The 12,015-nt window shown below is 42.7% G+C and overlaps 3 protein-coding genes across 7 annotated transcripts in view; all 3 read left to right on the forward strand.

Moving 5' to 3' along the window:
• The first annotated feature begins 274 nt into the window (after positions 1-274).
• On the forward strand, positions 275-8,557 carry LOC1273612 (cellular tumor antigen p53). The gene is made up of 7 exons (XM_003436046.2): positions 275-877; positions 1,540-1,630; positions 1,716-1,749; positions 2,527-2,959; positions 3,092-3,466; positions 3,581-4,003; positions 7,863-8,557. Exons 1-7 carry the CDS (start codon positions 796-798, stop codon positions 7,925-7,927), a joined length of 1,503 nt encoding a protein of 500 aa, XP_003436094.2. The 5' UTR covers positions 275-795; the 3' UTR covers positions 7,928-8,557.
• A 655-nt stretch (positions 8,558-9,212) lies between these two features.
• LOC1273610 (lipase 3) lies at positions 9,213-10,799 on the forward strand. Its single transcript, XM_312606.6, has one exon. It carries the CDS (start codon positions 9,356-9,358, stop codon positions 10,601-10,603), a length of 1,248 nt encoding a protein of 415 aa, XP_312606.5. The 5' UTR covers positions 9,213-9,355; the 3' UTR covers positions 10,604-10,799.
• A 639-nt stretch (positions 10,800-11,438) lies between these two features.
• Positions 11,439-12,015, forward strand: part of LOC1273609 (ecotropic viral integration site 5 ortholog) — a 32,293-nt gene continuing 31,716 nt past the window's right edge. For 3 of the 5 annotated variants that reach the window (XR_009765461.1, XM_061650788.1, XM_061650789.1), the window contains exon 1: positions 11,439-11,609. The gene's annotated coding sequence lies outside the window, so the exon portion shown is untranslated. The remainder of the gene's footprint in view (positions 11,610-12,015) is intronic. The other 2 variants (XM_061650786.1, XM_061650787.1) reach the window with 1 other exon arrangement.

A 12,015-nucleotide genomic window follows, 5' to 3' on the forward strand; every position in this document is an offset into this window, starting at 1 on the left:
CCACTACAACACGCACTTTTAGCCGTGGTTTTCAAGACAATTTCAGTACATTCGCCTCGTAAAATTATTAACTTACTGTAACTAATCCGAAGTTAGCAAGAGGAACGCGAAATTACGAGCATTGCAGAACACAGCGAGAGCGAAGACAAAATAGCATTGGCGCTGCTGTCAAACCCTATTTTGACAGTTGTTCGACGAAGCTGTTCGCGAACCGGTTCAAAATGGTGTTTTTGTGTAAATTTTAATTGATTAAAAGAAATTGCTCGTAAGGATCAATGTATATTTCATTGCAGAACACATGGAACAGCTTATAAAACGAAGAATGCAAGGGGAAAATCGTCCAGCTTTTTAATTTTACACCAACCGGAGTTCACCGTTCATCCCAACCGGTTGAAGATTTTTTTATTCATACAAAAACAATGACACTTTTTTACGGACAGCATTTACGAGAATTTAGAATTAAATTAAAAATATGGTAACACAGTATTAACTGAAAGCATTTTCATGAACAAAACACTGATTGTGGTCAGTAGAAACTTGAAAAACAAACTTGTTGTTATTGACAATTGTGACAAGCGGAAGAGATAGAATCGGGAAAACAAGAAGTAGAAGAGCTTCCTTTACCGGTCCAGCGCATTCGAAGCGGCACCGGCAGCAGGGCAATGTTATTGTGTTTTGAACGCTTGGTGTGATCGGTCGCAAATCGCCGTCGTTTCCGTATACTGGTAGAAGTGAAGTTTTTTTTCTAAGTTTGTTTGTTAGTAGTTGTGAGCAAAAAGTGGCCATCTAATGTAAATGGGAGAGAAGCTGGCTACGTCCGTGATTGAATGTGATTTATGTGTACCTCGTTGTGAAAGTGACCACGTTGTTATAAAAAGTAAGTAGAAAATGTTTAACCTCAATTATTATATCTCGTGTCTCTGGTTGCTGTGCAGGAATTCTGATGCAATGTTTATATTGAGGGGCTCCATCGTTGTATGCGAAATTAACGCAACCCGATTAAAGATGGCGCGGGTTCGAGATCTTATGAGTCATCACGATTCGCCCATAACCGGTTTTTAATGGGCCTGTTTTGCTGAACCTGAGAAGAAAAGAACCTGCCCCTTGAAGGGCCTAACAATTACAGGGGTGCATATAGAATAAGGGGGCTCGTTTTCGCCGATGGTCGCGATGCGCTAAACTCCAGAAAATTACACAATATTATGGTGGTGTGATTTCTCCGTCGGGGGCCAAGCCTATGTATGATTTTCTTGGAAGAGTCTACACTCACACATGAACACCCGGTTGAAGATGTTTTGCGTTTCTTTTTTATGCTTCTTTCTCCTGGTAGGAGGCTTGTTCTTTGCACTCTGATTCTTGCATATTTCCTTTTCTTCGTTCCTTCGGTCCGTTGAAACGCCTATTTTCTCTACCTGCGTCCAAGGTTTCTTGTGCGTGATTTCTATTGACCCCACGCAGAAATCGACGAGTTTTCAACACAAGAGCATCGATAAACTATTCTAACCATCCGGGTGTTTTGTTTCTTCTTTCGTTCAACAGGTAGTTTTATCAGATCTTACGCCATGGCATCCAATATGGAGATGCTGAACGGAGAAATTTTCGGTGATATTAACACCGCATTGTATCAGAAGTAAGTAGAAAAAGATTGTGTTTATATTGTATAGGACTCAACCGTACTATTTTTTCTTCTAACATTTGTTCTTCTTTCGTTACAGTGGAGAAGATTGCCAGTCACTGTTCCGTATGAATGTAAGTATATTTTGAGTGATTATTCTACATTTTATTAACCTTTTTTATCAATGAATATCATCAATGGCGTGCAAATTCAGCATATTGCGCAGATAAGAATTTGTCAGCCTGTGCGGATGCCGAGAGAAATAACCCTTTTCTTCTTCCATTCTATGCATTTCCCTTCATTCGTTCGCGCAGACACACACACACACACACTTACAGTCGTGCCCCTTGTCTGCTCACTCATACGAACAAGCCCTCTCGTGGGCACATTGCTAGGGGTGGGGTTTATGTAGGGGGTAAGCGAGTTAGCTACAGGTTGTCTGCCGGCTGCGTACTCTTGGCGCACCAATACATACACACATGAAGCATGCAACGGGTTTGGTTGAAGCGCGAGCCCTGCTCTCGTGGGAAGCTTCGCGGGCTCCAAAGAAAGAGAGATGCGTTTGAAGTAAGATTCTCACTACCACACTGTTATGTGGGGATATGCTCCACCCAACGGGCTTTAAAACATGAACAAACACGTTTCGACACGATTTCGTTTGGGATTTTGCTCTGCGAGAAGAAAGGAGCGAAATATGCAATTTTTTTTGCGAATTTCTTTTCAAACAAATCTTATTATTTGAAGTTTACAGTGAGCAATTGTAACATGATAGCTTTTTATTTATTTATTTAATATGTGTTCACGGCAAAAAAGGGCTTAACACTGTACAACGCTTAACATATAATTATGCTAGATTTAACGGTAGCTTCCTACTGCGACCAAACTGACCGAAACGGTGCTTTTCTTTACAGACGAATGATTTGCTACCACAGCAAGGTAGCGATTTGAGTGAACTCATGTTGAATGATTTCTTCCACAACAATGGGGTGGCCGAGATGCAGTGTGTGAAGTACGAAACTGATGCAAAACTATTGACCATGCTGGATGGGCGGGAAGAACCGACTCATTACAAGAAAATCCCGGTGCTCGATGATTTCACCCACCCGCTGTTACAGTTCAACGTTGCCATTAGTGGAAAGCCGTGCAGTGCCTCTGCCTGGTGCTATTCGAACGCACTCGAGAAGTTGTTCGTGAAGAAGAAAACTCCGGTCACGTTTGACGTTACCTACATGCAGCCATCGGACTACAGTCGACTGAAGCTGCGCATCATGTTGGTGTACTCGAACTCACAGTACGCCTACCAAACCATCTCCAGATGCCAGGATGATATAGCGAAGGATGGCGGTAAGTCAACCATTTAATGCTTAATTATTGAGCCGAGTTTAAATAACAATCTTCTTATTGCATTTCTACCGTGGGTGGTCAACACTCCTTCACCCGGTACACATGAAATATGTTACACATCACTGTTTACAGCTAAAGATTTCGCGCACAAAGAGCACGTCGTGCGGTGCCTAAATCCAGACGCTTCCTTCACGGGCCGGGAGAAAGGGGTAAATTTCGAGGATCGTTTGGCGGTGCTGGTTGACTTGAACAATGGCGGCACGCCGCAGCATCTTGAGAAGCAACAGACTGTGCCAGTTTCGTTGGAGTTCTTGTGCCAAAACTCATGTCCTACGATGGAAAGGCGCGCCACGACGCTTGTTTTCACGGTGGAAAATGAACACGGCACTCTGCTGGGCAGAAAGTCGATCAGTGTCAAAATCTGCAGCTGCCCGAAGCGTGATATGGAGAAGGACGATAGCAAGGCAACTGGAGGTCGGGAGAATAATAAGAATAAGCGGAAGCATGGTGAGTTCTAATGCTTGTGCTCTTACACACTCTCACATTATTGATAAACTTTTTCACGAACGCATGGATTTAATACTAAATACTATTTTTGGTATCACTTTGATGTCTTTATAGCTAATGAGGTGGTTCCAAGCAACGATCAACCACCACGAAAGATGACTCGCCAGTCGAGCGTAGATCTGAAATCAACATTGAACAGTAATATCAATGCTACTACCTCTGCTCGCGAATCGGCGGCAGTGCCTGCTGCTGCTGCTACTGCTGCAGCCGCAACACCGCTGCTCGGTCAGATTAAACGTGAGCCTTCGTTTACCCCACTGGGGTATTCGCTGAGCAATCTGTCCAACAGTAGCAACAGCGCGATCGACAACGACAGTTCGGCAGTCGTGCTGACCCTGAGGCTGCCGGATTTGGCGTGCGCCTCCGAGGTGGCGATGTACGCATTCAAACATTTGAGTTCGATCCTTATCAGCTGCAAGGACGAGAAGGACAAGAATCGATACGCTCAATACCTCTCCCATTGCCGACGCGTAAGGAGTAAGTATGCTTCGAGTCACCGTTAGACTCTCAATCCTTTTTTGCCATTTCATCGTATTTCCAATTAAGAATTGTGGTCTAATGTGCCAATTCCTTTGATTTTTTATGACGACTGTAAACACTTATTTCACCTCCCAACCACACACTGTCGATTTTTCTTTATCACTATATTTTTAATAATCAAATTCCCCTTGCCTGAGCTATGGGGGATGTGTCATGTGTCGTTATTCAGCCGTAGAATGGAGATACACGGGTAGTGGTTTGCGGAAGAGGGCTATGCTCGAGACATGCCTGTGACACGAGACTAGGGTGGAGACATCTCTCTCTCTAGAGATTCGTACTATAACCGAGCTTATAGTGCACGTACCATGCAGTACAAAATGATGAAAAAATGATGTGAGGTTTCTCAGTTTGCAAATTGAAAAAAGGCAAGAGCCATTAAAAAAAAAAACAAAACAAAAAAAAAGAAAAAAATTAAAGAGATCAGAACGATCAAATGCCAAAAAATATGGGCATGAGCCAAAAAATTATAGGCTAAAAAAACAAAATAAAAAAAACTTAAAAGATGGCAAAAAAAATTTACACAAACAAGCCACAACAAAATCAAAACATGAAAAGAGCATCTGAGAAAACCATTTAAAAAAATATATGAAAAAATATTGTGCTTACAACAAACGAGAAAGCAACAAAGAAAGTGCACGAAGGAAATAAAGCAATGTGCCGGAAACGGGCAAAACCATTCGTCGAAAAACGAAACCATCCGCCAAAACGGGTTATGTGTTCAATCACTTCAAACTCAGACTCTCAAGGAGACCGATCAATATACAACTTTGCTTGCTGGTAAGCTTGACAAAAGCCCCAGCAAGCATCCAAAACCAATTGAAGCCAGTTGTACACGGAGGAGAGAGTTAGAGATGGCAGCTTTGACATTGGTGGCGCGCACGCGGTGTGGCGTGTGTGTACGTGAGTGGCAGTCGAGAAACGGAGGTGTTGAAGCCAACCGGACCCCCAAACCAAAGCTATTGAAGTGGAACTGCTGACGCTTAACGGCGTAACAGCATTTAACATAACCCCTGTGCCCGGCGTGTCTCGTTGACGTTCCGGAACCGCCCCTCTATCTGGTCACGGCCGGTTCACATCGAATTACTGTTTGCCTTACTGCGCAGGCAGGCAGGGTAGCAGGAACCAAACGATTGGCTTGGCCGGCCATAGGGGAGCACCGGACGTTGAAGGCATGCAAAATGGTTTATAAAAACGGTGCTCGATCGACGACCTAAGTAGTACCACCAGGCACAGGCTAAAAATCCCACTTCTCAACACTAACCACACACACAATTTATGCGATAACGCTAGAAAGAGGTCACAAATTTGTTTGGTCTTTTTTACATATTTTCTTCACTTTTTATTTGTGATTCTACTATTACATTAATTTGTGTACTCGGTCAAAACAGTTCAATTTCTTTGGTATTGATATCCGGAATATAGATCCACTGTTCAACTAAATTTTCACTACAGTCACATTTCAAATCCAATTTCGATTACCGTAAGTTTTTAGTTGGGCAGTACCGTAACTATTGTTTTCTAAATATTTTTTCCTTTGATGAAAACTCTCAAAGCAGCCTGTATTAACTCTCACTCTCGCCGTTAAACTTTTTATAACATAATACTCCGTCTCTGTAGTTTGAAAGAAACGTTATACACCGATTTGATCGTTATTGATCATGTCAGGTGTCAGTGGGTACACGCTTGAACATCCGATTTTCTTTAATTAAAGACTGTGTAGCGCATCTTGTACATATGATGCATTTGAATATTCAAATTTTGTTCAAAATCCAACACGTTCGTTCGGTGGCTTTGCAATAGTTTTTTGTTTTCTTTTGTTTGGGCGTCCATCGTGGCCCATCAAGGATTTATTTACTGATCTTTGTTGTCAGGGTAAGTTGTTAGGTGAAGATTTTTGCTTAAATATTATGCACCGCAAATTAATGTTGATAGTTATGATACAGCAATCATGCTTTTTGCACCATAAGTAGTTAGGAATTAGGTATGTTTTGTTATGTGTTCATTATTTTGGACGAAATTGAAGAATTGTGTAGATTGTTTTATCGATAGCGTATGATCATTCGATCGTTCATATATTGCTTAGGACCTATGCTTCTTCTTCATCTATTTGGCGTAACGTCCTACGCGGACATGCCGGCCTATACAGGCTTTCGAGACATAATTCATTACCACGCAGCCGGATAGTCAAACCTTGCTACGGAATCTATGCAAGAACCCTGAAGGCGACGTGGACATCATATTTACAAATGTCCTTTGTTTTTTTTTTTTTTTGGCATAACAACCGTTGTCGGTAAAAGCCTGCCTGTACCACTAGAGGGCTCTGCTTTTAGTTAATTATTGATGTACCCAACGCAGGATAGTCAATCCTACGTATGGATGGACGGTCCCTTCCGGGTTTGAACCCATGACGGGCATGCTGTTAAGTTGTATTAGTTGACATAATACTCTGTTGCGTAGATCAACAAATAATAATCTACATAATACTAGGATATATTGTTGTTGTAGATATTTTCAAATTTTGAGTAGTGAGTTAATACTTTTTGCAATAATTGTGTAATTATACTGTGTTGCACAGGACCTAACTCTGTTCAAATCTTGGGTGAATGGATGAAAGCAGATGCTTGTGCGCTGAACAATGCCAAGGTATCATGCTATTTTTTTGTTTGTTTGGGGATCTGTTGTCCAATTTAAACATAGTTAACCAAATGAAAACTTTCTAAGATTCCCTGTTCATCAATGTTTGCGTCACATTTGAACCTACTGGTGGAGTTGGTCAATATATTATGTTCTTTTTTTTAATCAGATCCAAACAACTAGTACAGCTTCCAACGAGTAATATGAAAAGCTACTGAGTATTATAATGTCAGGGATCAAAATTTTGGAAACGTAATCATCTTGTTCAAACCTCGAATGTGCCACACCTCTGATGTTAGATATTTGTTAAATTGGAAAGAGATCTTGAATCTTGTAATTACCTTTGCCCTTTCGCCTTTTAACATCTTCATTCTTTTAGCAGATTCATTTGAAATGCATCATTCTAAATCTCCCCATCTGTGCTACCATAATGTTTATTTTTAAATATATTCTTGAGACTTGCTTAAGTGCATTTCTCACAAACCAAACAAATTTAATTCACATAATTGTGAAATAAGTTTTCACACTAATATCAGGTCCTACCAGTCCAGTGATTTTGTGGATGGACACGAGACGACCGTGTGTGTAAACCGTGGCCTATGTGGGTCGAGAAAGGCTAAGAAGAAAAAGAAAAAGAAGCAACACACAAATCCAGTAGAAACAATATGGAGCCGATACGGGTAGCATAAACTTGCTCGAATCATTGAAATGGGTAACAGGAATAAGTGGCGCGCTCTGCTGGACGATAGCGTAAGCTGAGCCGTTCCTTTCGAGCTGTTTGTTTAATCAGTTGAACAATGAAGGGTGTGTTCGTATGGAATAGCTATCGTTTTTTTTCTATTTTGTTAGAAATTAGGAGAGTGTTTGCGAGTTGTCTATGTTGTTGTTGTTAGTATGGTTTAGAGAGGCTTTGGCTCCTGCGGAGTTCTTTCGCCTCTTCTGCGAGTTGTCTATGCCATTGAGAGTAAAACTTATTTAGAAAAGGTTACGAAGTACACCAACTAACTACGATTTTTCGATAGTCGAAACTGTTCCGGAAAAGGCAACACCATGACACGCTTCTTCATCAAAACGCCGGCTCTCGATTTGCATCCTCATCTGCATCACGCTTAAAAGTGTAGAAGTAAGTTTTGACCATTTACGTCAATTTTGATCATTGCAGAAGATTTCGAGAGATCCGCGCAAATGCAAGAAGAACCGAGCCCGGAATGCGATTCCTCTATGTAGTAGACTGCCCCACCGCGGACACACGTGTACTACGCCACCATCGCGCCAAGAAACGTAATTTAGGGTTGTCATGATGTTTTAGGGTACGATGCGAAGGCGTACGATCATTCTTAAATGTGTAAAGTAACTTAAACGTTGTTCGATAAGTTAAGATAAGCATACTATAGTGTAAGCATGTCTCGATGAGGGTTTAATTGATTGTATCTTTAAAATAACTGATATCATTTCGCATCAGATGCATAGGCGTTTGTGAGATAACGTAGTTAAAAAAAAGTGATGAGATAATGCACCTGTGCAGTACATTCACTCACAAGGAAGGTTCGCTCGTATTCGGCTAGTAAGGAGACAGCTTTTATTCCTTGTTAAAATACGGTTAATGTTAGTGGATAGAATCATGAACAAAAGATATGTTTTGATAACATACTATAACGATCGAATTAGCAAGTAAGACTTCTGATATATGGTTAAATGATAACAATAACACTAGAGAGTATATTTGTGGTTAAGAGTTCAACAAAGAACGTAGATCTAACTTAATTCCAAGTGAATAAGTAACATTTAACAGATGCGTCAATACGCTCCCAACACACGTTTTTCGTGAAATGAGTAAAAGAAAAGCAAAAGAGAAAAGTATAATACAATATACAAAAAAATCTCCAAAAAAGAGAAGAAAATCATACATAATAACAGTGTGTTTTGTTTCTCGTTCCGATAACGCCTCCTCCCTTTGTTGCGCGTCAGCAATACATCTCGCCCCTGAAAGTATGCAATATCAGCTCATCATTGAGCTGAATGTGAAAGAACGCTGAACCTTATCGGCTATAGCTGGCTGGTTTAATCGCACGGAGAAAAAGGTACTTGAAGTTATATTTATAAGTTATCTATAATCTCTTGCTGCTTTACATTCCTTCACTCCTAGCCTAAGCAGGTAAAGTATTTCGCAAGATAATCTCCTGGTTCGATAATGGTTGCATTAACCTTAACCACCGGAACATATCAGCCCATTCCGCAATGTGTTAAGCCCTACCACTGCGGTAATAAAACTGTCCTAAAAACGGGTTGATGAAGAGTACCATAAGATGTACTTTGAACACAAACACCATCGACCAGTGTACACCGATATGATGTGATGTGTGCATTCATTCAGTACCTCTTGCGTTAGAAAAGGTCCTTGAATGACGCAGTGCATTGAAGTCAAGTGTGCCGGGAGGAAACTATTACGAGTGTGCGATTGATTGCACTCTTCTGGTATTAGTTCTTTCCTCTCTGGTAATCGGCTCGTGCGATACACACTTGATACTAATTCTGCAACAAAGCCGCTGCACGGCTGGCCGTTTTTAAATCGCGTGAAACCGGTTGCAATCGTGCAGTAGCTTCCCAGCAAGCGATCAAGTAAGGTATCGCATACAACCGCGGATCATCGCCAGGATGAAGCAGCAGCAAACCTTTTCCAACGCGGGCATTTGCCTGCTGTCGTTGCTGGTGCTGCTAGTAGTAGCAGCCAGTACGGCCCACGCTCGCTCGACCAAATCAGGATTTCAAGTAGACAGTGAAGACGGCCGACTGTCTGTGCCGGAGCTGGTGTCCAAGTACGGCTACCACGTGGAGGAACACTCGCTATCGACGGACGATGGCTACCGGCTGACGATTCACCGTGTGCAAGCGGCAAGCTACACGAACGGTACGGTCGTGCTGCTGATGCACGGACTGCTGTGCAGCTCGGCCGACTGGCTGATGATTGGCCCGGGCAATGCACTGGCCTATCTGCTCGCGAACGAGGGCTACGATGTGTGGTTGGGAAATGCGCGCGGTAATCGGTACTCGCGCGATCACGCCTCGATCAACCCGGACGACGACAATTCGTTCTGGAAGTTTTCCTGGCACGAAATCGGACGCTACGACATTCCGGCCACGATCGACTACATACTGGAGCAAACGGGACACCGACGATTGCAGTACGTGGGCCACTCCCAGGGCACGACCGGATTCTTCGTGATGGCTTCCACCCGGCCAGAATACAACGATAAGATCATTCAGATGAATGCGCTCGCCCCGGTTGCATTCATGGGACACATGAAGAGTCCGCTGCTGCGATTCATGACCAAGTTCCTGAAGACGCTGGACATTCTGCTGGCCGTATTCGGCGTCGGAGAGTTCATGCCCAACAAGCCGATACTGCACGAAATCGCCCAGCTCATCTGTCCGCCGAACTCGACGGTGCACATTAACATGTGTGCGCATCTGCTCTTCCTGCTGGCCGGGTACAACCCTTCGCAGCTGGATCCGGTGATGCTGCCGATCCTGTTCGGACATACGCCAGCCGGCTCGGCCACGCGGCAGTTGGTGCACTACGCCCAGGAGGTGCTGTCGAATCGGTTCGAAATGTATGACTATGGAAAGCTGAAAAATGTACTGATCTACGGTTCGGCTACACCGCCCGAGTACGATCTTTCGCGCGTAACGGCACCGGTAGTGATGTACTATGGGTTGAACGATTTTCTCGCCACACCGGAGGACGTGAACCGACTGGCCAGGAAGCTGCCCAACCTGAAGCGAAGCGTTGCGGTGAACGATGTGCTGTTTAACCATCTGGACTTCTTGATCGCGAGCGACGTCCGACACTTGCTCTACGAACCGGTGATGGAAGGAATGGCATCCGCTGAAGTGGCGGATTAGAGGGTTGAAGTGCAGTCAACTTGACTGAGCTTCCCACATACGTTCAAGTATGTGATAGTAGGTTTTATTGTGATCTAGGGAAGTTTGCTGTGGTATTTATGTATAAACCCGAACGGAAAAAAACAGCGCATTAAGTTGAAGCATCGAATAGTTAGCGCAAAGCGTCTAATAAAGATACATGTGAACAATTGAAGAAGTTGCCTTTTTGTCTCAATGCTTTTTTATATTTACGTAGATATTATAAAAGCTTTATGTTGGTCTGAATAAAAAGAATTGCATAAGAAATATTCGGCCACCCGATTATGAATTGATTTTGTTTTGCTAGATACTACTGGAAATTGAAAGCAGGAAAATTGGAACGCTCGCCATTTACGAGTAAATCTAAATCAAGCAGCTCTCCTACCTGCTCTTGTATGTGAGTTTGTGAACCATTAATTTCTTTTTCCTGAGCTCAGTTATTATATTATTAGCTATATTTTGTAATGTTCTGTGTAAATGAACGTTATTTACAGGTACGTATATTGCGTAGCTTAGAATAACTAACTTAATGATGAATTTTACCATCTATTGAGCAACCAGAAGAGCAGTTAGTGTAATGAATAATCTAAAAAATGAATAACGAATTTCAAACGCCCGATTTCAAATCTTTCATCGAAGAATAGCATCTTAACCCGCTACTATAAACGACTCCACCGAGCTCAAACTGTCAAATTGTTGACGCCTCTAAAGGTGCCTATACACGAGCGCAATTATGCACACTGCACTGCCAGCGGCACACCTAGTCGCCCTTTATTCCACTCGTGTAGCTTCTACTTCACGCGCCAACGAAGACACGGGGTCAGCAACTCACAATAGTGCACAACGCACGCACAATAGCAGACGAGCAACAACATAGGGCAGCAACGGTGGTGCAACGCCGTTGTTCGTGGAAGCAAGTGAAAGAAAAATCTGCCAGTGCGACAAGTGCCGTTTTCATCTGCTGGACTGCTGGCAAAGAAAGAAAAAGGTAATTTTGCCAGTTTTTTCCTCCCCGATCAAGGTGTCCGTCTAGGTTTTTGTGTGTGTATGTGTGTGGGTGTGTTTTTGCTAATTAGAAATTAATATTAAAAGAAAGAAGAGAGGCATTGTGATAAAGGAAATTGATTTGCGAAATGAACAACAAAACACAGGAATACACGAAATAGGGGCGTTGCGACGTCACCAAGCAGTTTGTGTGTGTGTGTAGTGGAGCGGAAAAAATCAAGTGAAAATTTCAACAATTTGCATGTTTTTTTTTCTTTGGTTTCATCTCGCGCTGTGCACGTTCTTCATTGCTGTGGGAGTGGGTGGGTCTCGACAACGCAAGTGTAGATTGTATGACAGGCAACCAAGTTGGTGGATAACTGTTGTGACCTGTGACCGCACAGGGAAAA

This window comes from Anopheles gambiae, chromosome 2 (assembly GCF_943734735.2).
Source record: "Anopheles gambiae chromosome 2, idAnoGambNW_F1_1, whole genome shotgun sequence".
NCBI lineage: Eukaryota > Metazoa > Arthropoda > Insecta > Diptera > Culicidae > Anopheles > Anopheles gambiae.

Excerpts from the sequence above, each read along its gene's own strand:
- LOC1273612 (XM_003436046.2), top strand. The coding sequence starts at position 796 with ATGGGAGAGAAGCTGGCTACGTCCGTGATTGAATGTGATTTATGTGTA. Across the intron at positions 1,750-2,526 it reads AGTCACTGTTCCGTATGAAT|ACGAATGATTTGCTACCACA; the intron begins GTAAGTATATTT and ends TTTTCTTTACAG. Across the intron at positions 4,004-7,862 it reads CCATTGCCGACGCGTAAGGA|AAGATTTCGAGAGATCCGCG; the intron begins GTAAGTATGCTT and ends TGATCATTGCAG.
- LOC1273610 (XM_312606.6), top strand. The coding sequence starts at position 9,356 with ATGAAGCAGCAGCAAACCTTTTCCAACGCGGGCATTTGCCTGCTGTCG.